The sequence below is a fragment of the Helianthus annuus genome, chromosome 7 (genome assembly GCF_002127325.2).
Source record: "Helianthus annuus cultivar XRQ/B chromosome 7, HanXRQr2.0-SUNRISE, whole genome shotgun sequence".
Classification (NCBI taxonomy): domain Eukaryota; kingdom Viridiplantae; phylum Streptophyta; class Magnoliopsida; order Asterales; family Asteraceae; genus Helianthus; species Helianthus annuus.
Genome location: NC_035439.2, coordinates 3,273,880 through 3,293,573, shown reverse-complemented (window position 1 = coordinate 3,293,573; position 19,694 = coordinate 3,273,880). Strand labels below are relative to the sequence as shown.

Below are 19,694 nucleotides of genomic sequence, written 5' to 3'. Positions count from 1 at the left end.
GAGCCCCAACGTCTTTTTTTCTAACCCATTTGGCCTCTAAAAGTATATGGATGGGGTTAGTGTTAGGGGCCATAAGGGTTAGAAAAAAAGAAGTTGGAGGCTCATGTTAAAAGATTCCTTTTGGGGCTAAAAGGATAAAAATGATATAACCACAGGGGCCAAAATCGTAATTTACTCTTTTGATTCTTATGTCAACATACACACTCACACAAGACACTTCTTCATGTAGATGTATTTTGAAGATTGGCTTGGAGAAGATGAAATTGGCTCTTTTACTCTCGAAGATTATTCAGATATTATGTTGGAGCATCTGATCGAATTTGAAATGCAACAATTTATGGAAGCCGAGCATGAGTTGGATTTTGTGAAGCTTATACTGGCCAAGTCACCTGCACTTAAGAAGGTGAGCGTATTCGCATGTTTTAAGTTTGATGAAGGTGAAGTTGAAGAGATTTTAAAAAGGCTTTATCTTTCTCCACGCGCATCACCTGCGGTAAAAATCATGCTCGAATAACTGAAATCCAGTTAGTCATGCCTTTCGTTTGTTTGTTTCGTTCCGATATGAGGTTTTGAGATGGATTGTCTTTTGCATCTTGAAGTTGTGAAGGGGAATGAGAAGGCATATGATTATTTACAATAATCATTGAAATAATAAGCCCACCTCGCTTACTTATCACTTGATTATAATAAAATTTGAGTTAATTACTCGAAAGAAATTGAGTTCCATTTCATTTTATTTGCTCATTTGTTGAAATATTCTTGAGAAAATGCTATGATATCATTATACAAAATTTATTTTTATTGTTCAACTCGTGTATTAGTTTTGGATGAGAGGAGACAAAAAACCAAATATGTGAGCTCTTGTGGAGGTAAATACTTATATTAAGAATTTTTGTAGTAATGTACACCACAGGGGTATAGAATGACAAAAAAATTAAAAGGAAGGGTGCAAGTTGATACCTCTTCTAAACCACAGGGATGTAAATTGTTCTTTGCTTAAAATAATTTTATTTAGAGCGTTCATATCTCATTCTCTAAACCCACCTTTTTTTTACAAGATTGAGAAAAAAATAGAGAATTAAGCTATAAAGGTCCACATCCCATTCTCTATTTTAGAGATAAGTTTCAGAGAATGAATAACTAAGAGCCTTGACAATGGAACATCTAACTCCATCTATATAATTTAACCAAAAATACATTTTTCTCTAAATTATATTTATTTTTTAAAACTTCCACTTCTACGTCTCTATTTATATGTCTATCTTACTCACAAACACTTATTTTATTATTTCTTTCGCTTTCCTACACGCTCACAACAAAAATATAAAGGCTTGGATATGAGCCTCTAAATATAGAGATGTACTTTTAATATCTATATAATTTTCTCTATTATAGAGATTCCATTATAGTGTGGTTTTTGTTGTTTCCTCGATTTAAAACCTCCAATGTGAATGTTCTCAGTATATTTAGAGTGTCACTATTCATCTCTATATAATTGATGTGAGTGTATAGAAAAAAGAAAAAAATAATGAAATAATTGTTTGTCGGTAAGATAAAGATAGAGATGAATAATGACATGTGTGAGTTTTTTTTTTAAACATTAATCATATACATTAACTGAACACAAATTGAAATTATGCATAATCTTGTAACATTTTAACACAATCGATATAGTTATTCAAACGGGTTACGTTTTTCTCATTAGGTGGTTATTTATATTCTGAAAACAAGACAATAGAGAAGATTGCTAACCGTCATCAATTTAAGATCGTCGGACTTGATGCCGAAAAATGAATCTAGTCCGAAAGAGGAACTTCGACACCACTGTGTGAAGAAGAAGAAAGGTTTTGATGATTAGACGAGTGGGTCCCGTTTTATTATTATTTTTCGTTTTTTAAGGAAAAAGGATGTTTCACACAAGTTAACTAGAAAAATTAATGTCCATCCGTTCCAAGAACCACTAACATTACAGTTAAATGAACCATATGGAGTATATGTGTAATTATTAAAAGAGTTAAATGCCATTTTAATCTCTGTGGTTTGGTCATTTTGCCAGTTTAGTCGAAAGGTTTGAAACATTGCCATTTTAGTCCACTGGATTAACTTCATCCATTTTTTCAGTTAACTAAAAGCGCAATTCGGTCTTTTTATATGGCCGAATTGCCTTTCTAGTTAACCGAGTTACATATAAAATAACCGAATTGCCTTCTAGTTAACAGAAAAAGTAGATGAAATTAATCCAATTGACTAAAATGACAATGTTTGAAACTATTTGTACTAAAATGGGACGTTTCAAACCTTTAAACTCTTATTAAAAAGTAAGGATTAAAGATGAACTTTGAAAATCACAAGGAGCCTCATGGCAAAATTTAGTCTAGAAAATTAGAACAATTGATAACTTCCGCTCGATTTGAACCCTAACCGCATTCCTGTCTATGCTTCTTTGCTCGTCGATGCTGGTGTCTTGTTCGTTGGGTGCTGCTTATGCGTCGTCGTTATACATACCAAAAGTGTCAAAGGTAGTCTTCTTGGTTCTGATTTTGTTTCTTTCTCTACATTTGGGGATTTTAGGGCTGTTATCACTTTCATATCTTGTCTTCCAAAATTACATGATTTTTCTTTACCTACGACGTCGTATTAGTTGACAACTCCTATGTTCGATTTCAAAATTCATAAACAAGTATGTGCGGTTAATTTTCGTTGATACATTTACTAACCTAATTGGTTCAAATTCATTTTATTTTCTTGGGTTTTTGTTTAGGCAATTTGGAAATAAATAATCACACCTAACTCAATTTGGCCGCCGATAATAATCCTAAGTCAGTTATTTATTGGCCAATGATAATCCGAACTCGAACTGGTCATTTTTTTTTGTAAAATAGTCCGCGGTTAAAATAGCTTAACGGAGTTAAGTTTTTTTCCAAATTACAAACCGATGTTTTAGGGCATAGTTACATGGAACGCGGTACGCTTCGGTACGCGGTATGAAAACGGGTACGCAATTCGGGCCTTTCTAAAAATCGGTACGTTGGGGGGTAGGTTCATTTGGGAAACGCTAATTCGGTACATGGTACGGTGTATCCTATGGCGTACCACCGTAGTTTGGTACACATATCATATATACACTAAAGTATAAAATAGATCTTTCATTAAATTTTCAAAAACATAATCAAAATTCAAAACAGAAACTTCATAAAAGAAAATTCATAATCAATACATAAATTTCATAAAACTCAATCTATCCTTTGTTTTTTTCCGTTTGGGTTGCCATTGTCCTATAGTTCTTCTCCTTCTAAGTTTTCCCATCTCATATCTTCGTACCTCGAACTAGGCCCTTCCAAGTAATCATTTTCTGGATTCATATCCCATTTTTTTGTTGGCCCAAAATTGTAACTTTCTGAGAAACGAGACTGAAGTCTGATGTTTGAATGTATAAAAACCAATTTTTCGCTCGCTTACAGTTTAAAAAGCGGGAAAAAATTTTCTGTGTGCTAGATTGATTGTTACAACATGTATTTATAGTTAACATGGGAAAAAGTTATTGGGGGGAAAAACTGTTCAGTTACCTATAAAAAGCGAGAAAAAATTAATGGAGGGAAAAACTGTTCAGGTCCTGGTTGTACCGGAATCTGACTTTTGGAATGCCAGAACACCGGTACACTACAAACGGAAACGTGTTTCCTATTAATTAAAAACGGGTATTCACTGTTTGGGATGCTACTATGGTACACAATCGGGAACGGTCCAAATTAGCGATCCGGTATGCGTACCGGAGGCGATTGGGACGACTCTGTACCCCGATTCGGTACGGCGAATCTGGTACGAAATACAAGGGTATTTTTGCGTTTCCTGTGACTATGTTTTAGGGCTTTTGATCAGAACGAGGATACGAGTCGATTGATGTAAAACTTACCTCGAAATACTGCCCCAACCTACGAAAATGATGCTTCAATTCGGGTGTTTAAACTTCCAATTAACAAAAATCAAGCCATTTCGAGCACAATTTCGAGTTAAGTTTTACATTAATCGACTCGTATCCTCGTTCTGATCAAAAGCCCTAAAACATCGGTTTGTAATTCGGAAAAAAAACTTAACTCCGTTAGGCTATTTTAACGGCGTACTATTTTCCAAAAAAAATTGACCAGTTCGGATTATTATCGACCAATAACTGACTTGGTATTATTATCGGCCAAATTGAGTCAGGTGGGAATGTGGGATTATTTATTTCCAATTCGCCTTTTGTTTATGTTACATGGTTTTATCGATTGAAAAACTTTGATTTTCGTCTTTCATTTTCATATCTGTTTCATTCTTAAAAGAATTTTCAATGTCGCTAATTTTGCAGTCAACAAGAATATCCTAATAAGATGGATAGAATTAGCAAGCTTCCTTTAGGCATAATAGAAACCATATTATGTCTACTACCGATTCAAGAGGCAGCAAGGACCAGCATCCTCTCTAGGGAATGGAGGTACCTTTGGACAAAAATTCCTAATCTTGTGTTTATTGAGAAGGAGTTTCAAGTGTCGACCGATCAGACTGATAGGGCTGAGCTCTCTCTTTATAACAAACCAAGTAAAAGGAGAAAAATGTCCAAGAAAAGTAAATTTATCGATGCTATATACCAGGTTCTGTTAATACATGAGGGTCCGATCCATGAGTTCACCCTTGATATGCAAGTGGATGACTCGGGTGTTGAGATTGATCATATACTACTTCATTTGTCGAAGAAAAATACTCTCAAGATGTTAAATCTTGATATTATTGGTGATGGCTATGAGGGGTATGTGTTGCCCATTTCTCTCTTCTCGTTACATCAACTAACGGAGTTGTATCTCAATGATTGTGCTCTTTTCCATGAGCGTCCATTCACTGAATTTAGTTGCCTTACAACCTTATATTTGAACGGTCTATCGACATATGACACGACGCTTCTGCGTCTCTTATCAAGTTGTCCGGTACTTAAGAGATTGATGCTCGTAAGTTCATAATTAATAAAATACCACTTCCATTTACTAAGGTCACTGTTGTCAATAGCGATAATAGCGTTCGTTATAGCGCGCTTCATAGCGGAGCGACCCTATCTGGCAATCTTTTTTTTTTAACAGCAAATGTTACATAACACTACTCTTAAATTACACCAAATTTTACCCCATGCCAGGAATTGAACCCTGATCTCTCCCCAAGAGGCACAAAGCCCCTACCACCCCACCAAAGTGGTGTTGGCTCCTATCTTGCAATCTGATTGTTAGCGACTCCCTAGCGTGAAATTAGCGGGATTTCAGGTTTTTTTTTTAATATACATAGCGGGATTTTAGGGGTTTTTTTTCTGTATTAATTGCGTATTTAAATGATAAATAAAGCGTATTTTGATAAAATATACATATAAAATATTTCTACAGCTTTCTTCAAGTGTACCGCTAAACATAAAATAGCGCCCACTATTTCATCGCCATCGCTATGTAGCGTATTGGTAGCTTGTCGCTATCGTCCGCTATTTGCTATTGACAACTATGCCCAAGGCCTTTTGTAACTTATCTAAATATTGTAAATTTTTGTAGTATTGTGACGGTGGAACTATCTCAGATAGTCGACGTACAACCATTGTTGATTTATTCAAGTGTGTACCAATGATTGAATTTCTCTCTGTTAGGTTTTTCATCGTGACGGTAATTTTATCTACATGGTATATGCTTGATTAGACTTTGGTTTGTATATTAGTTATCACTAATCTTTGTTTTGGCTATGGTTTTAAGTGTTTTGTTCCAGAGAGACTTCCGAAAGTGCTACCAACAGCATTGGTCGACTTGAAATACTTGTGTATGGATCACTTTTGCTTTAGTCACAAATATGGGTTACCTTTTCTCGCTCTTTTGATTAGAAGCTTCCCAAACCTGGAGAAATTTAAGCTAGTGGTAAATAAAAAAAATCTATATTGTATTATACTTGTTTTGATTCTTATCTCAAAATTAGGGCTGTAAACGAACCGAACAAACACGAACAAGGTCATGTTCGTGTTCGTTCGTTAAGGAAATTAACATGTTCGTGAACTGTTCACGAACGCATACCGAACATAAGTTTATGTTCGTGTTCGTTCGTTAAGGAAATTCAATTGTTCACGAACAGTTCGTGAACACTGGTCTCGAACACAAACGAACGCAAGCAAATAAAAATGAACGCAAACGAACGTTTAACTTGAAAATAAAAAAAATGAAAATATTGTTATCATTAAACATTGGATATAAGTAGTTAAATACAACCATCAAATGATAAATCAAAACACAAGAAGTTTACCACACCAGCAAGCAAGCAAGCAATGAATAAAGTTTAACTAACTTAGACATAATTATCCCCAAAAATGTCTTAGAATGGCCAAATTTTAGCTAACTAAGAAAAAAATAGGGTTTTAAGTTTTTAATATGTTTGGATAAAAAGGTTTATTATTTATTAATTTTTAATATAATCAAACGAACATATTACCGAACGTTCACGAACACAGTCGAACGAACGAGACCTGTGTTCGTGTTCGTTCGCTAAGCTAACCGAACGAAATTTTTTGTTCGTGTTCGTTCGATAAGCTAATCGAACGAGCATAAACGAACTTCTCGCAGAACGGTTCACGAACTGTTCGCTGAGCGTTCGGTTCATTTACACCCTACTCAAAATACACTCACGCAAGATACTTCATCGTGTAGATGTATGAAGACTATTGGCTTGACGAAGATGAAATGGGCGCCTATACACTAGAAGATTATTCAGATATTATGTTGGAGCATCTAAACGAATTTCATATTTTGAATTATAGAGACGCGGAGGATGAGTTGGACTTTGGGAAGTTTATATTGGCCAAGTCACCTGTACTTAAGAAGGTGGGCATATTCCCATGTGTTAAGTTTGATGAAGAAGAAGAATCGAAGATTTTAAAAAGCCTTTCGCTTTCTCCATGCGCAGCACCGGTAGGAGAAGTCGTCATACATTTGGAGCCTAATTAGTCGTGTGTTTTTGTTATGTTCTTTTTTACTGTTTTTGTTGTGTTCTTTTTGACTGTTTTTGTGAATTGAACAAAGTTGTTTCGATCTGCATGATGTTTTCAGATGGATTTAAGCTATTCTGTCACAAAGAATTTATTTAGATAACTAGGTTATTATAATTAGTATTTAGTGCTTGCTTAAGAAGTCATACCTAGTAAACGTGAGTTAACCCAGATGAGGTAGTGGTGGAGTGGTTGGGGAAAAACTTGGTGTTTGTTGTGACACAGGTTTGACTCCCACTCTCCCCATTATTTTCAGCGTCATCCAGATGAAGGGAGAATACGGGTGGCGCCGGTTCGTGAGGCGAGGTTTTACCAATTATTCCACTGTCGTACCTTCGGGCGGGTGGAGGTCGGGTTTCCTCGCATCTAGGAGAGCCAAGGGGCTGGCGGCGGTCAAGGTGGTTGACACGTCGTTCCTTGCCGACCTTGGCCACAGCGTCCGGTGTCAAGATGGTTGACACGTCGTTCTTTGCCGTTCAAAAAAAAACTTAAATGAGTTTGGGCCTAAATTTTAGCTCATCTTAGTCCGAGCTTCATATACCATGCTAGACTAGGCCCGTGAACCTAAACATGCTCATTTGTCCCTCAAAGGCCGAAGCTAGGGGCTACTAATTTGTAAGAAAATACTATGTGAAAGAATATAATTACTGAATGCAACAAATGAGAGGATTAATAATTTTTGTAACCTATCAATGTGTATTGGAACGTTGTGAATATGTTACTGTGTACTGTGTATTTTATGCAATTATACTTGGTTACTATAAATTACACATTGATTGATAATTGTGGTTAAAATGCAATAAAAACTATAGTAAAAGACATGCAACTCTGGTAAAAAAAAACCCACACCGAATGAAAAAAACTAATAATGACACCTTTATCGAATCTTACATTCTTTACACTAATACGCGTTAAAGTTTGATGTTACTTGTGTGTAAAATGACAAAGTTACCCTTAAATAATGCAAAGTTCTTTATGAAAAGTGTTATATGATCCGTAAATTATAAGAGTAAATTATATTTTTCGTCCTTTAAGTGTAGTTTTGTCATTTCGCAAACAGCTAACCCAAAAATTTAAAGACAACTAATGTAAAAGATAAAAATTGAGAAAAGTTTTGTAATAAAGGACAACTATTATAATTTATAAATTTCAAGGTGAAAACTTGAAAACGACTAATAGTGTAATTTAATGTTGAGATCCCTCAATAACTTAAGGATCCTACCATTTACACTAACTTTTTGCTATTTATACCAAATGATTTGACATTAACAAATTCGTATTTGTGTTTTTCTTTTATAACTTCCAATATATAATGTTTTATTGAAGGCAAATTGGATTTAAATAATATCAGCTTTCTTAATTTAACCGATAATAATCCCAACTGATCCACTTTTGGCCGATAATAGTTTGTGTTAAATATAGCTTAACGGAGTTAAGTTTTTTTTTCCAAATTACAAACTGATGTTTTAGGGCTTTTGATTAGAACGAGGATACGAGTTGATTGATGTAAAATTTACCTTGAAATACTGCCCCAAACGACGAAAACGGTGCTTCAATTCGGGTGTTTAAACTTTCAATTAACAAAAATCAAGTCGTTTGAAGCATCGTTTCGTGGTAAGTTTTACATAAATCGACTCGTATCCTCGTTCTGATCAAAATCCATAAAACATCAGTTTGTAATTCGGAAAAAAGCTTAACTCCATTAAGCTATTTTTAACGGTGGACTATTATCGGCCAAAAGTGGACCAGTTCAGATTATTATCGGCTAATAACTGAGTTGAGATCATTATCAACCAAATTGACAAAGTTGAGTTATTTAAATCCAATTTGCCTTTATTAAAAAGCGAATATGGTTTTGCGATGTGCTCATTTTTATCTACGTTTTGATATAAATTTTATAAAAAAACGGAGCTGTATCAAATATAACGTTTTATAATTCGTTATAAAATTTATATTTCGTTTTTTATAAAATTTATACTAAAACATAGATAAAAATATTTTTTAATAAAACATTATATGTCAAAGTTATAAAAAAAAAAACAAAAATAAGAATTTATCAAATAAAAAAGTTGGGTATAAATTGAATCCCAAAAACTTAACATAAAAAAGTGACCATCGTCTTGTGTATAATGAGATGTTTTGAACCCTAACCCTATTCCGGCGTATGCATCTGCTTCGCCAGCAGTGCAACAGATATTCTCTTCTTCCCATTTCGGTTAGTTCTTATACATTATACGCTTTGTTTGATTACTGAATTTGGGAAATTTTATTTATTTTACATGTTTTTTTTTTACTGAAAACTACTTGCTCTTGGTTCTGGTTTTGGTTTTGTTTGATTCTATCATTTGGAGATTTTAAGGCTGGTAGAACTTTATGTCTGTTTCATTTTTGTATCATGGTACAGTACCGGTTCGGTACTGGTATTTACCGGTTTTTACCCTCAAATACCGGTATCGTACCTGCACCGAACCGGTACCAAACCGTACCGTCGTACCGGGTATATTCGGTACCCGGTACCTACTTTTGGGGATTTTCGGTACCGATACTTTCGGTTCCGGTATCGGTCGGTACGGAGCTCATCCCTAATTTAATGCATTATGCTTCTTTTGTGTGTGTGTGTTTATCTTAAATCGGTTTTCAGAGTAGCTAATTTTGCAGCTAATAAGAGTATCCTAAGATGGATAGAATCAGCAGGCTTCCAGTAGGTGTAATAGAAACCATCTTATGTCTGCTACCGATTCAAGAGGCAGCAAGGACAAGCATCCTCTCTAAGGAATGGAGGTACCATTGGATCAAAATCCCTAAACTTGTGTTTATTGAGGATCAGTTTCAAGTATCAACCGATAGGGCCGAGCTGTCTGTTTCTAACAAACCAAGTAAGCGGAGAAAAAAGGCCAAGAGAAGTAAATTTTTCCATGCTATATGCCAGGTTTTGTTAATACATGAGGGTCCGATCCATGAGTTCACCCTTGAGATGCAAGTAGATAACTCGTGTGTTGATATTGACCACATACTACTTCATTTGTCGAAGAAAAATACTGTCAAGATGTTAAAACTTGAGTTAGACGATATGTATGACGGGTATAGGTTACCATTTTCTTTCTTCTCGTTTCGTCAAGTAACAGAAATGTATCTCTATGATTGTACTCTTTTCCATGACCCTTCATCCTATGAGTTTCCTTGCCTTACAACCTTATATTTGCGACGTATATCGACATATGACAAAACGCTCATACGTCTTTTATCCAGCTGTCCGTCACTTAAAAGATTGTCTCTCGTAAGTTTATAAAAAAATAAAATGTCAATCTCATTGTCTTTCATAACTTATCTAACCATTTTAGTTTTTGCAGCATAGCGATGGTGCGACTATCATTGGTTGTGGAGGTTCCACCATTGTTGATCTATTTGAGTGTTTACCGCTGATTGAATATCTGTCTGTTCGGCTTTACACCGTTGAGGTAATTTTATCCACATGATTACGGGTGCAAACGAGCCGAGCCGAGCCCGAGCTTGACCAGGCTGGAGCTCGAGCTCGATTAACTTATGAGAGCTCGGGCTCGAGCTCGGCTCGTTTGTATTTTCTCAAGCTCGAGCTCGGCTCAGGCTCGGCTCGTTTATTATCTATTAATTAATATATTAAATAAAAATTATATAAATATTAGACTTTTCAGGCTCGCGAGCTCGATAAGTGAAGCTCGGGCTCGTTTACTAAATATGCTTATTTTTAGGTTCGATGTCGGCTTGTAAACAAGTTTGAATAAGCTCGGCTCGACTCGTCTCATTTACACTAAGGCTCGATGAGCCTAACGAGCTTCACATGCGAGGCTCGAGCTCAGGCTCGATAAACAAACGAGCTTTATTTTAGGCTCAAGCTCGGCTCGGGCTCGAGCTTTTTCTCGAGCCGATCTCGAGTAGCTTGCGAGCCGCTCGGCTCGTTTGCACCCCTACACATGATGCATACTGCATACTTGATTATACATTGGTTTGCTTATTAGTTATTACTAATCTTTGGTTTGTCTATTGTTCCAGTGTTTTAAACCAGAGAGACTACCGAAAAAGCTTCCAACAACATTGGTCCACTTGAAATGCTTGCGAATGAAGTTTTTTTGCTTTAGTCACAAACATGGGTTGCCTTTTCTTGTTCCTTTGATCAGAAGCTCCCCAAACCTCGAGAAACTTCAGCTAGTGGTACAACTAACAACTAACAACTAACAAGAGTCTGTGTTGTATTCTACTTGTTTTGATCTTTATCTCAAATTACACTCACACGCGACACTTCATCATGTAGATGGAAGACATAGATTGGCCTGACGAAGAGGATTTTGGCTCCTTTACACTCGAAGATTATTCGGATATTATGTTTGAGCATCTGAACGAATTAGAGATTATACATTTTGGCGACACAGAGAATGAGTTGGATTTTGTGAAGCTTGTATTGGCCAAGTCACCTGTGCTAAAGAAGGTGAGGATAAATCCACATCGTTGTATTGATGAGGATGAAGCAGCGGAGATTTTGAAAATCCTTGTATGTGATTGTACCCCTTGCGCATCACATGTGGTAGACATCAGCGTCGGGAAGTTTTAGTCCAATGAGTCGTGCATTTAGCGTGGTTTTGTTCTCTTTTGTTGACGGTTTAGCGAAATGAACATATTTGTTTCAGTTTGGTATGAGGTTTGGATATGGATGATCTTTTGCATCTTCAATTTGTTAAAATGTTGTGTTTTTTCGGGTCTTAGTGCTAAGGGAGAGGTTGTGATTTGGAATGAAAAAGCATATGGCTATTAAGTATTAACCATAAGCACTGGAAAAATAACCCCACACTTATCACTTGCTAGAAGTTTAATCACTAGTTACATTGTCATGCTAATTATTATCCGGTAGGGCTGTCCTTTTTTATTCAAAACCCGAAATCCGACCTGAATTCGAAGCCACCTGAACCCGAATTAGAGAATAACCGAAAAACCCGGAGCTGAATAACCAAAACCTGACCAACCCGAACCTTAAATGGGTCGGTTGGGTCACTTTTTCCCAACCAAAAAACCCGAACAACCCGACCCGAAACTCGAAACCCGAATAAAAACCCGAACATTAATTGTCTTTTTTATGGATGTGATTTGATTTGGAGTGTTTTATATTTGAAACATTAAGTTTTGAGACTTTTGAATATTATTATACCGAGTAAACTGTCAAAATGGTCCCTGAGATTTGGTCACTTTTCCCACTTTAATCCAAAACTCAAACCTTTTAAATTAGGGTCCTTATGGTATTAATTTTGTTGCCATTTTCATTCAAAATCAAAATTTGGTCAGATTTTCCAGTTAACACCTGACCAGATTTTGATTTTGGATGAAAATAGCAACAAAATTGAAACAACAAGGACCTAGATTTAAAAGGTTTGAGTTTTGAACTAAAGTGGCAAAAGTGACTAAACCTCAGGGACCATTTTCGCAATTTACTCTATTATACCATATTTTATTAAATGATGTTTGAATTGTGGTGATAAACATAATATATTTAATGATATTTTGTGAAAAAAACATTCTTATTTCTTTACATCGAAACTCGAAAACTTAACAACCTGACCTGAACTGACCCGAATAACCCATACCCAAACAACCTGAACTTTAAATGGGTCGGTTATTGGGTCACTTTATCCTAGCCTAAAACCCGAACAACCCGACCCGAAAAACCCGAAACCCGAAAATATAACCTGAAGAACACCCCTATTATCCGGTACTTTAACTCAATGAAGAGCAACTAACAAGTACATTGAAGAGAATAAATTGTAACAAACACAATTGAAACAAATAAGCAGTTTTTCAATTTTCATGGAGCATGCACTTCTTTATACAATTTTTTGACAAAACATTTAACACAGAAGTAAGCCCACGAACCACAATAATTTCCATTTAAAAAAAACACATCTTACAAGTTTGCATAGCATGTTTAGTCATTTGATATTTTGATTGGTTCAAGTTTATTGTTTAGAACTTTTAATATTGATTACTTGATTAGTCATATACATAGAACTACTTGGTTGATTTGAATTTAAACTTTTAAAAGAAAAGAAAACTTGACTTGATAACTCCATAACAAATTCATTTGAAAGATCTCCTATAATCCTTCCAAACGAAAATTAACTTCTTCATATCACCCTAACCAAAAATATTGATTCAAAAGGCATATTTGATTGAAATGTCATGTGACAGTCACCTTCAAGCCCTAAAAAACCATGAGTGGTGTTGGGCGTGGAAAGGGCCCCACCTTTTTTGTTAGTGTTTAAAAAAAAATAAAAAAACTCACAAATCACAAATCTCTTACCACAAACCACAAATCAACTTGCGCCACATCACTCAAACATTCCCCCCCCCCCCCCCCCGCGCCAGTGAAAAATCTCACGTCCACCACTCCGTGTGGGCTAGGAAGCCACGATTTTCCACAAAACTTTTTGTCCTACATCGTATATAACATATTTTTATTATGGCTTCCGCTATTCTCACACCGCTGAATCTTATTTCACATCCCTTTTCACTTTATCTCTATCTAAATATGGGGAAAGTTCTTGTACAAATAATCTTAACATACTAAACATACAAATTGAAGGAAAAGTCAAAAAGACAAGGTGACATTTTTGTAATTATCTATAACTATCAAAGTTACTCTACAAATGTATCTAAAAAGCCTAAAAAAACCCAAACCCCCCCCCCCCAAAAAAAAAAAAAAAAAAAAAAAACTAAACCCCCCTCCCCCACCCAAGCTAAAATGCTAAAAACTAAACCCCCAAAAAACCTAAAAAATCTAAAAAAAAAACAAAAAAAAAAACACATAAAATATTTTTTTAATATTTTTTATAAAAAAATCGCTACTTTTAGTAGCAAAAAAAATTGTAACAAAATGTAGCGATTTTTTATAAAAAAATATTAAAAAAATTGTGTTTTTTAGGTATTTTTGGTTGAGTTCACATTTGTATAGTAACTTTGATAGTTGGTGGTAATTACAAAAATGTCACCTTATCTTTTTGACTTTTCCTTCAATTTGTATGTTTAGTATGTTAAGTTTATTTGTATTTGATCTTTTGTCATCTAAATATATCAGTGTATGTATAGAGAGAGATAGAGGGGAGGGATGTGTGAATATATTAACTCCCTTTTATTATCCAATGTCTGATTATGTTTCATATAATATTTTGAGTAAACTGCCATTTTGGTCGTTGTGGTTTGGTCAATTTTGCCACTTTAGTCCAAAACTTTAAAACTTTTTGCATCTGGGTCCCTGTGGTTTTAGTTTTATTGTCATTTTGGTCCAAAAATGAAATCATGTCATATTTGTCTTATAAAATCCTGTTATTTTGTCATTTTCGGCAAGGGCAAAATGATCATTTATTTTTTATAAATAAATATCATATTTTATAAGACAAATATGACTTGATTTGCCCCTGAGGAAAATGACAAAATTACAGGATTTTATAAGACAAGCATGACCTGATTTCATTTTTGGACCAAAATGACAATAAAACTGAAACCACAGGGACCCAGATGCAAAAGGTTTGAGTTTTGGACTAAAATGCAAAAGTAACCAAACCTCAGGGACCAAAATGACAATTTACTCTAATATTTTTATTATGTGACTCAATCCAAACCAGATGAATGATAAAAAATCTATAATCGAGTGATATACATCAATAGTAAAATCATCGACACCCACTAAAAATAACATGGGTCTAATACCACGTTAAACAAATCTCACAACGTTCTAAATTGCTCAGAGTGAGATATCTAATACATAAACAATGCATTGTCTCAAATACAACCAATCCCTTTTGACGTGTTGATATCATAGTTATTAAGAGTCTGTTTGGTTTGGTATGGGGTAATGGAATAAATGAGAGAATGGAATAGACGAAGTAATGGAATGGACAACGGAATGAAATGGATCATTCCATTTCATTGTGATGTTTGGTTAATCATATGTGAATATAATGAATCATAACTTTGTACAATTTGATAAACAAAAAAAGATGAAGTAACGAAACACAACTGTATTAAAAACGACAAAAATATAATTGCCTCAATAATAATAATAATATATTAATATTATAGATTTTTTATATATTAATATTAGTATGAATATTAATAAATATAAATACAAATACAAATAAAAGTATAAGTATATATATATAATAATAATAATAATAATATATTAATGTTATAGATTTTTGATATATATTAATATTAGTATGAATATTAATAAATATAAATATAAATATAAATAAAAGTATAAGTATAATAATAATAATAATAATATGAAGAAGATATTTCTTTCCATTCCTTGAAGGAATGGAAAAAAACACCTACATACCAAGGAATGAAAATTATTATATTTGGAAGGAGTTGCATTCCTTTGGAATGCTCCATTCCATTACCACATGATAACCAAACATGTTTCTTTTCATTCCATCAGAATGATCCATTCCATTCCACCTTCCATTCCTTCATACCAAACGCTACCTAAAGGTGCTAGGCGCATTCAAGGCGCATAGGTCTTGCTTGGAGCCTAGGCGCAAGACGTAAGAAAAGTGAGGGCCTAAGAAAATAAAAGCGCACAACGAAAAAAATAAAAATAAAAATTATTTTATGTATTAGAAAATTAACACTATTCTTCAAATAAAATAAACGAAAGCTATTATATAACATTTTATATCATTTAGTTAATACCAAAAGTTCTAAAATATTAGTGTAGAAAAGTAGTTTCCGTCAGATAAAAGTAGAAATTTAGCTGGAATATTGCCGGAATTTAGAGAATTTGGCCGGAAACTCTCCGGGATCTAGAATCTCACCGGAATCTGTTCTAGAACCATCACCTGGAGAATTAAAGTGCAATTGCCTTGACTTAAGGCGCAATTGCCTCGCCTCGCTTGAAAAATAGGCCTAGACGCAAGAGGCGATGACTTTTAACAACTATGGTTGATGTTGGATTAAGACGGGACAAATGAATTTTACTTGGGTGTCAATAGTATTTGCTTTGTAAGTTCAAATCAATGATAAGGCCCGTGCGTGTTGCGGTGTGGGTACCATAAATATGCGGGTTGTGTTCAGGTTATATGTATGACACAATTTTTGGGGTTGGGTTCGTATAAAATTGTCATGTTTGGGTCTGGTTGAACCCGTCAACCCACGAACACGACCTGTTTAACACCCCTAGATACATGTAAGTAATTTACCTACATATGTGTAGATTATATAAAAAGCGAAAATTGTTCGTATTTTGTTTTGAATTCTAATTTAAGAAACAATAAATCTTAAATTTGTAACATTTTTATTTGCTTTTTAGGTTTTTAGGATTGAAAAAAAATGAATGGTTCATTCTGTTTAACGTGAAATATTAACTTTTTTTTGAAAGGTGTGAATTATTTGTGAATATCGGAAGTTCTAGCATACGTTGTTTAACCGAGTCTAAGGTTACAGAAGCGTTCGCCAACTTTGATAGGCATAGCATTGCAAGCAAATAGAGCAGAGAGCTTACCCTTTCTTTCTATTAGAGTCGTGAGCTTGTTGTAGTCGGTCCTAAAGGGAGAACCTTTCTGCTTACCCCGCGTCCTTGCGCGGCTCGGCTCGTTCTTCGAGCCCTGCTTCCCCCTTCCCCCTCTCCCCGTTTACCGTCCAAAACAGGCCGTATGGAGTATAGCCAAGTGGTAAGCTCCCTCGCATAATAGATCCCCAATTTAAACCCCTCAATGAGAAACCCCCAACACCCAGACTCAAACTTCATAAAATACAGAGACGAAATGTGTCTAGATTTGAACCCTAACCCCATTGCTGTTTCTGCTAACCCCATTGCTGTTTCTGCTTCTGCTCCTCAACGCTGGTGGCTGGTTCGTTGGCTGTTGCTCCTCAAAAGTGTAAAAGGGTAGTCTTCTTGGTTCTGATTTGTTTCTCTACCTTTTGGGGATTTTAGGGCTGTTATCACTTTCATATCTGATCTTCCAAAAATAACATGAATTTTCTTTACCTATGTCATGGTATTTATTCGATTGACAAATGCTATGTTTGGTTTCAAAATTCATAACAATACTTGCTACAATGTATCATTTTAAAGTTTATCTGTCATGTATTATGCTTGTATTAAACAGAGTAGCTAATTTTGCAGCTAGCTAATAAGGGTATCCTAAGATGGATAGAATCAGCAAGCTTCCTGTAGGCGTAATAGAAACCATCTTATGTCTGCTACCGATTCAAGAGGCGGCAAGAACAAGCATCCTCTCTAAGGAATGGAGGTACCACTGGACCAAAATCCCTAAACTTGTGTTTAACGAGAATACATTTCAAGTATCGAATGATGGGGCTGAGTTGTCCGTTTTGGAGCAGACGTTTGACAAACCAAGTAAAAGGAAAGAAATGGCCGAGAGGTGTAAACTTTTCTATGCGATATACCAAGTTCTTCTTATCCACGAGGGTCCAGTACTTGAGTTCAGTCTTTCTATGCATATAGATGGCTCCTGTGTTGAGATTGACCATGTATTACTTCATTTATCGAAGAAAAAGACTCTCAAGATATTAACACTTGACTTTTATGGGAGCTATCGGTTACCCTTATCTCTCTTCTCGTTACATCAATTATATTGTTCTTGACCATCAACCATCATCCTATGTATTCGGTAGCCTTACTACCTTATATTTGCAAGATATACGGACCTGTGAAAAAACACTTCTGCGTCTTTTATCGAGTTGTCCATTACTTAAGAGATTGTCAATTGTAAGTTTATAATAAAAATATAGAGTTAAGTTCTTGTGAAAATAAAATTATCGTACAAAACGTACGAAGTGAAAGAAAGTCAAAAAAGTGGCGGTGGCATTTTGGTAATTATCAGCAACTTCAAAATTACTCTAGTAGAGTAATTTTGAACTTCTGTAGGGTAATTTTGTAAAAGCTCAAGTAGAGTAATTTTGGTCGTGTAGGGTAATTATCAAAATTGTAGGGTAATTATCAAAATTACACTAACCCCCCCACCCCCCAAAAACCTAAAAAAACCTAACCCCCCCCCTCCCCCACCCCCAAAAACCTAAAAAAACCTAACCCCCCCCCCCCCAACCCAAACTAAAAGCTAAAAACTAAACCATAAAGCTAAACCCCATAACTAAATGCTAACAAAATTACTCTACAAGACATTTCCCAAAATTACCCTACAGAAGTCAAAATTACTCTACTAGAGTAATTTGATAATTACCCTACATTTCTCAAAATTACTCTACAGATGCTCAAAATTACCCTATTGATGCTCAAAATTACCCTACAGATGCTTTTTGCTTTTCCCCAGTACAGTACTATTGAAATTGCTGATAATTACCATATTGCCACCGCCACTTTTTGACTTTTCTTTCAATTCGTACAGTTCGTACGTTTATTTTATTTTTATTTGATCTTTTACCTAAAAATATAATAGTAAACTTCCGTTTTGCTCCCTGTGGTTTGGTCACTTTAACGGTTTTGCCCTAAACCTTTAAAAATAGCCATTTTACTCCCTGATGTTTTGGTTTTGTTGCCAGTTTGCTCCCTGCGAGGAGCAAAATGGAAAAACAAACAATTTGAATGGAGTTAGAGGCGGGGATACTATCTAGTTATTACTAATCTTTGTTTTGTCCATGGTTCAAGTGTTTTCTTCCACTTCCGAAAGAGCTTCCAACGCCATTGATCCACTTGAAATACTTGTGTATGGAATGGGTATGGTTTAGGCACAAATATGCAGTACCTTTTTTTGTTCTTTTAATTCGAAACTCCCCAAACCTGGAGAAACTTAAGCTAGAGGTAAATGACAAGAATCTATGTATAATGTAGAGTAAATTTCAAGGATTGTCCTTTATCTTTATACCCATTTTCAGGCGCTGTCCTTTATGTTTTCATATCATACACGCGTTGTCCTTTAGGCCTAACCCAGTTAGTTTTTTTCAGTTAAATTTAATCATATGTTTTGCACATGAGGGCATTTTTGTCAATTCAAAGGTAAGTTCAACCGCAGATTTACAGCTCAAAGCTTCTGCAACCTTTGAATTGACAAAAATGTCCTCATATGCAAAGCACATGACCAAATTTAACTGAAAAAACTAACTGAGTTAGGCCTAAAGGACAAAACGTGTATGATATGAAACCATAAAGGACAAAACTCGTCAATTTTGAACATAAAGGACAGCCCCTGAAAATGGATATAAAGATAAAGGACAATTCTTGAAATTCACTCTATAATGTATTCTACTTGTTTTGATATTTATGTCAAAATACGCTCACATGTGACACTTGATGTAGCTTTCGGTCTATGACTTATTTGATGAATCTGAGACGAGCTCTTTTCCACATGAAGATTATTCAGATATTATGTTGGAGCATCTTAACGAATTAGAGATTTTACATATTAGCAACGAGGAGAGTGAGTTGGCTGTTGTGAAGCTTATTTTGGCCAAGTCACCTGCACTAAAGAATGTGCGGATACTCATATGGGATCAGGTTGATGAGGATGAAAAGTTGGAGATTTCGGAAATAGTTTTAAGTTTCACATGTGCATCACCTATGGTAAAAATCATTGTTAGTTCAGTTCAAAACTAATTAGTCGTAGCACTTGATGGTTTTGTTGACTATTTAGTGATATGAACAATTTTGTTTTGATTGCAA

General features: G+C 35.1%; 4 protein-coding genes and 1 long non-coding RNA gene across 7 annotated transcripts in view; all 5 read left to right on the top strand.

Annotated features, from left to right (window-relative positions):
• Positions 1 to 705, top strand: part of LOC110867612 (F-box/FBD/LRR-repeat protein At1g13570-like) — a 96,758-nt gene extending 96,053 nt beyond the window's left edge. The window contains exon 5 of one of the 2 annotated variants that reach the window (XM_022116602.2): positions 230 to 705. In XM_022116602.2, the coding sequence (XP_021972294.1) occupies positions 230 to 514 (285 nt within the window). In that variant the 3' untranslated portion in view covers positions 515 to 705. The remainder of the gene's footprint in view (positions 1 to 229) is intronic. The other variant, XM_035975492.1, reaches the window with a different exon arrangement.
• A 1,652-nt stretch (positions 706 to 2,357) lies between these two features.
• LOC110867601 (F-box/FBD/LRR-repeat protein At1g13570-like) lies at positions 2,358 to 7,136 on the top strand. 2 transcript variants are annotated; one of them, XM_022116579.2, is made up of 5 exons: positions 2,362 to 2,519; positions 4,346 to 4,979; positions 5,562 to 5,669; positions 5,757 to 5,915; positions 6,696 to 7,095. In XM_022116579.2, the coding sequence occupies exons 1-5, from the start codon at positions 2,485 to 2,487 to the stop codon at positions 6,990 to 6,992; spliced, it is 1,233 nt and encodes a 410-aa protein (XP_021972271.1). In that variant the 5' UTR covers positions 2,362 to 2,484; the 3' UTR covers positions 6,993 to 7,095. The 2 variants fall into 2 exon arrangements, with proteins under 2 accessions (XP_021972272.1, XP_021972271.1); XM_022116580.2 differs by lacking the exon at positions 5,757 to 5,915 and having other exon boundaries at positions 2,358 to 2,519; positions 6,696 to 7,136.
• Positions 7,137 to 9,112: 1,976 nt separating this feature from the next.
• On the top strand, positions 9,113 to 11,769 carry LOC110867600 (F-box/FBD/LRR-repeat protein At1g13570-like). The gene is made up of 5 exons (XM_022116578.2): positions 9,113 to 9,248; positions 9,692 to 10,310; positions 10,384 to 10,491; positions 11,063 to 11,221; positions 11,322 to 11,769. The coding sequence occupies exons 2-5, from the start codon at positions 9,711 to 9,713 to the stop codon at positions 11,616 to 11,618; spliced, it is 1,164 nt and encodes a 387-aa protein (XP_021972270.1). The 5' UTR covers positions 9,113 to 9,248; positions 9,692 to 9,710; the 3' UTR covers positions 11,619 to 11,769.
• A 4,718-nt stretch (positions 11,770 to 16,487) lies between these two features.
• LOC110866142 lies at positions 16,488 to 17,738 on the top strand. The gene is made up of 2 exons (XR_002551186.2): positions 16,488 to 16,940; positions 17,181 to 17,738. It is a non-coding gene; the product is annotated as an uncharacterized LOC110866142 (long non-coding RNA).
• A 918-nt stretch (positions 17,739 to 18,656) lies between these two features.
• On the top strand, positions 18,657 to 19,694 carry LOC110866141. Its single transcript, XM_022115445.2, has 2 exons — positions 18,657 to 18,836; positions 19,332 to 19,694. The coding sequence occupies exons 1-2, from the start codon at positions 18,744 to 18,746 to the stop codon at positions 19,626 to 19,628; spliced, it is 390 nt and encodes a 129-aa protein (XP_021971137.1). The 5' UTR covers positions 18,657 to 18,743; the 3' UTR covers positions 19,629 to 19,694.

Coding starts and splice junctions, on each gene's coding strand:
- LOC110867601 (XM_022116579.2), top strand. CDS start 2,485: ATGCGTCGTCGTTATACATACCAAAAGTGTCAAAG. Junction 2,520..4,345: donor ACATACCAAAAGTGTCAAAG/GTAGTCTTCTTG, acceptor CTAATTTTGCAG/TCAACAAGAATATCCTAATA. Junction 5,916..6,695: donor TGGAGAAATTTAAGCTAGTG/GTAAATAAAAAA, acceptor TTCATCGTGTAG/ATGTATGAAGACTATTGGCT.
- LOC110866141 (XM_022115445.2), top strand. CDS start 18,744: ATGGAATGGGTATGGTTTAGGCACAAATATGCAGTACCTTTTTTTGTT. Junction 18,837..19,331: donor TGGAGAAACTTAAGCTAGAG/GTAAATGACAAG, acceptor CACTTGATGTAG/CTTTCGGTCTATGACTTATT.
- LOC110867600 (XM_022116578.2), top strand. CDS start 9,711: ATGGATAGAATCAGCAGGCTTCCAGTAGGTGTAATAGAAACCATCTTA. Junction 10,311..10,383: donor CACTTAAAAGATTGTCTCTC/GTAAGTTTATAA, acceptor TAGTTTTTGCAG/CATAGCGATGGTGCGACTAT. Junction 10,492..11,062: donor TTCGGCTTTACACCGTTGAG/GTAATTTTATCC, acceptor CTATTGTTCCAG/TGTTTTAAACCAGAGAGACT.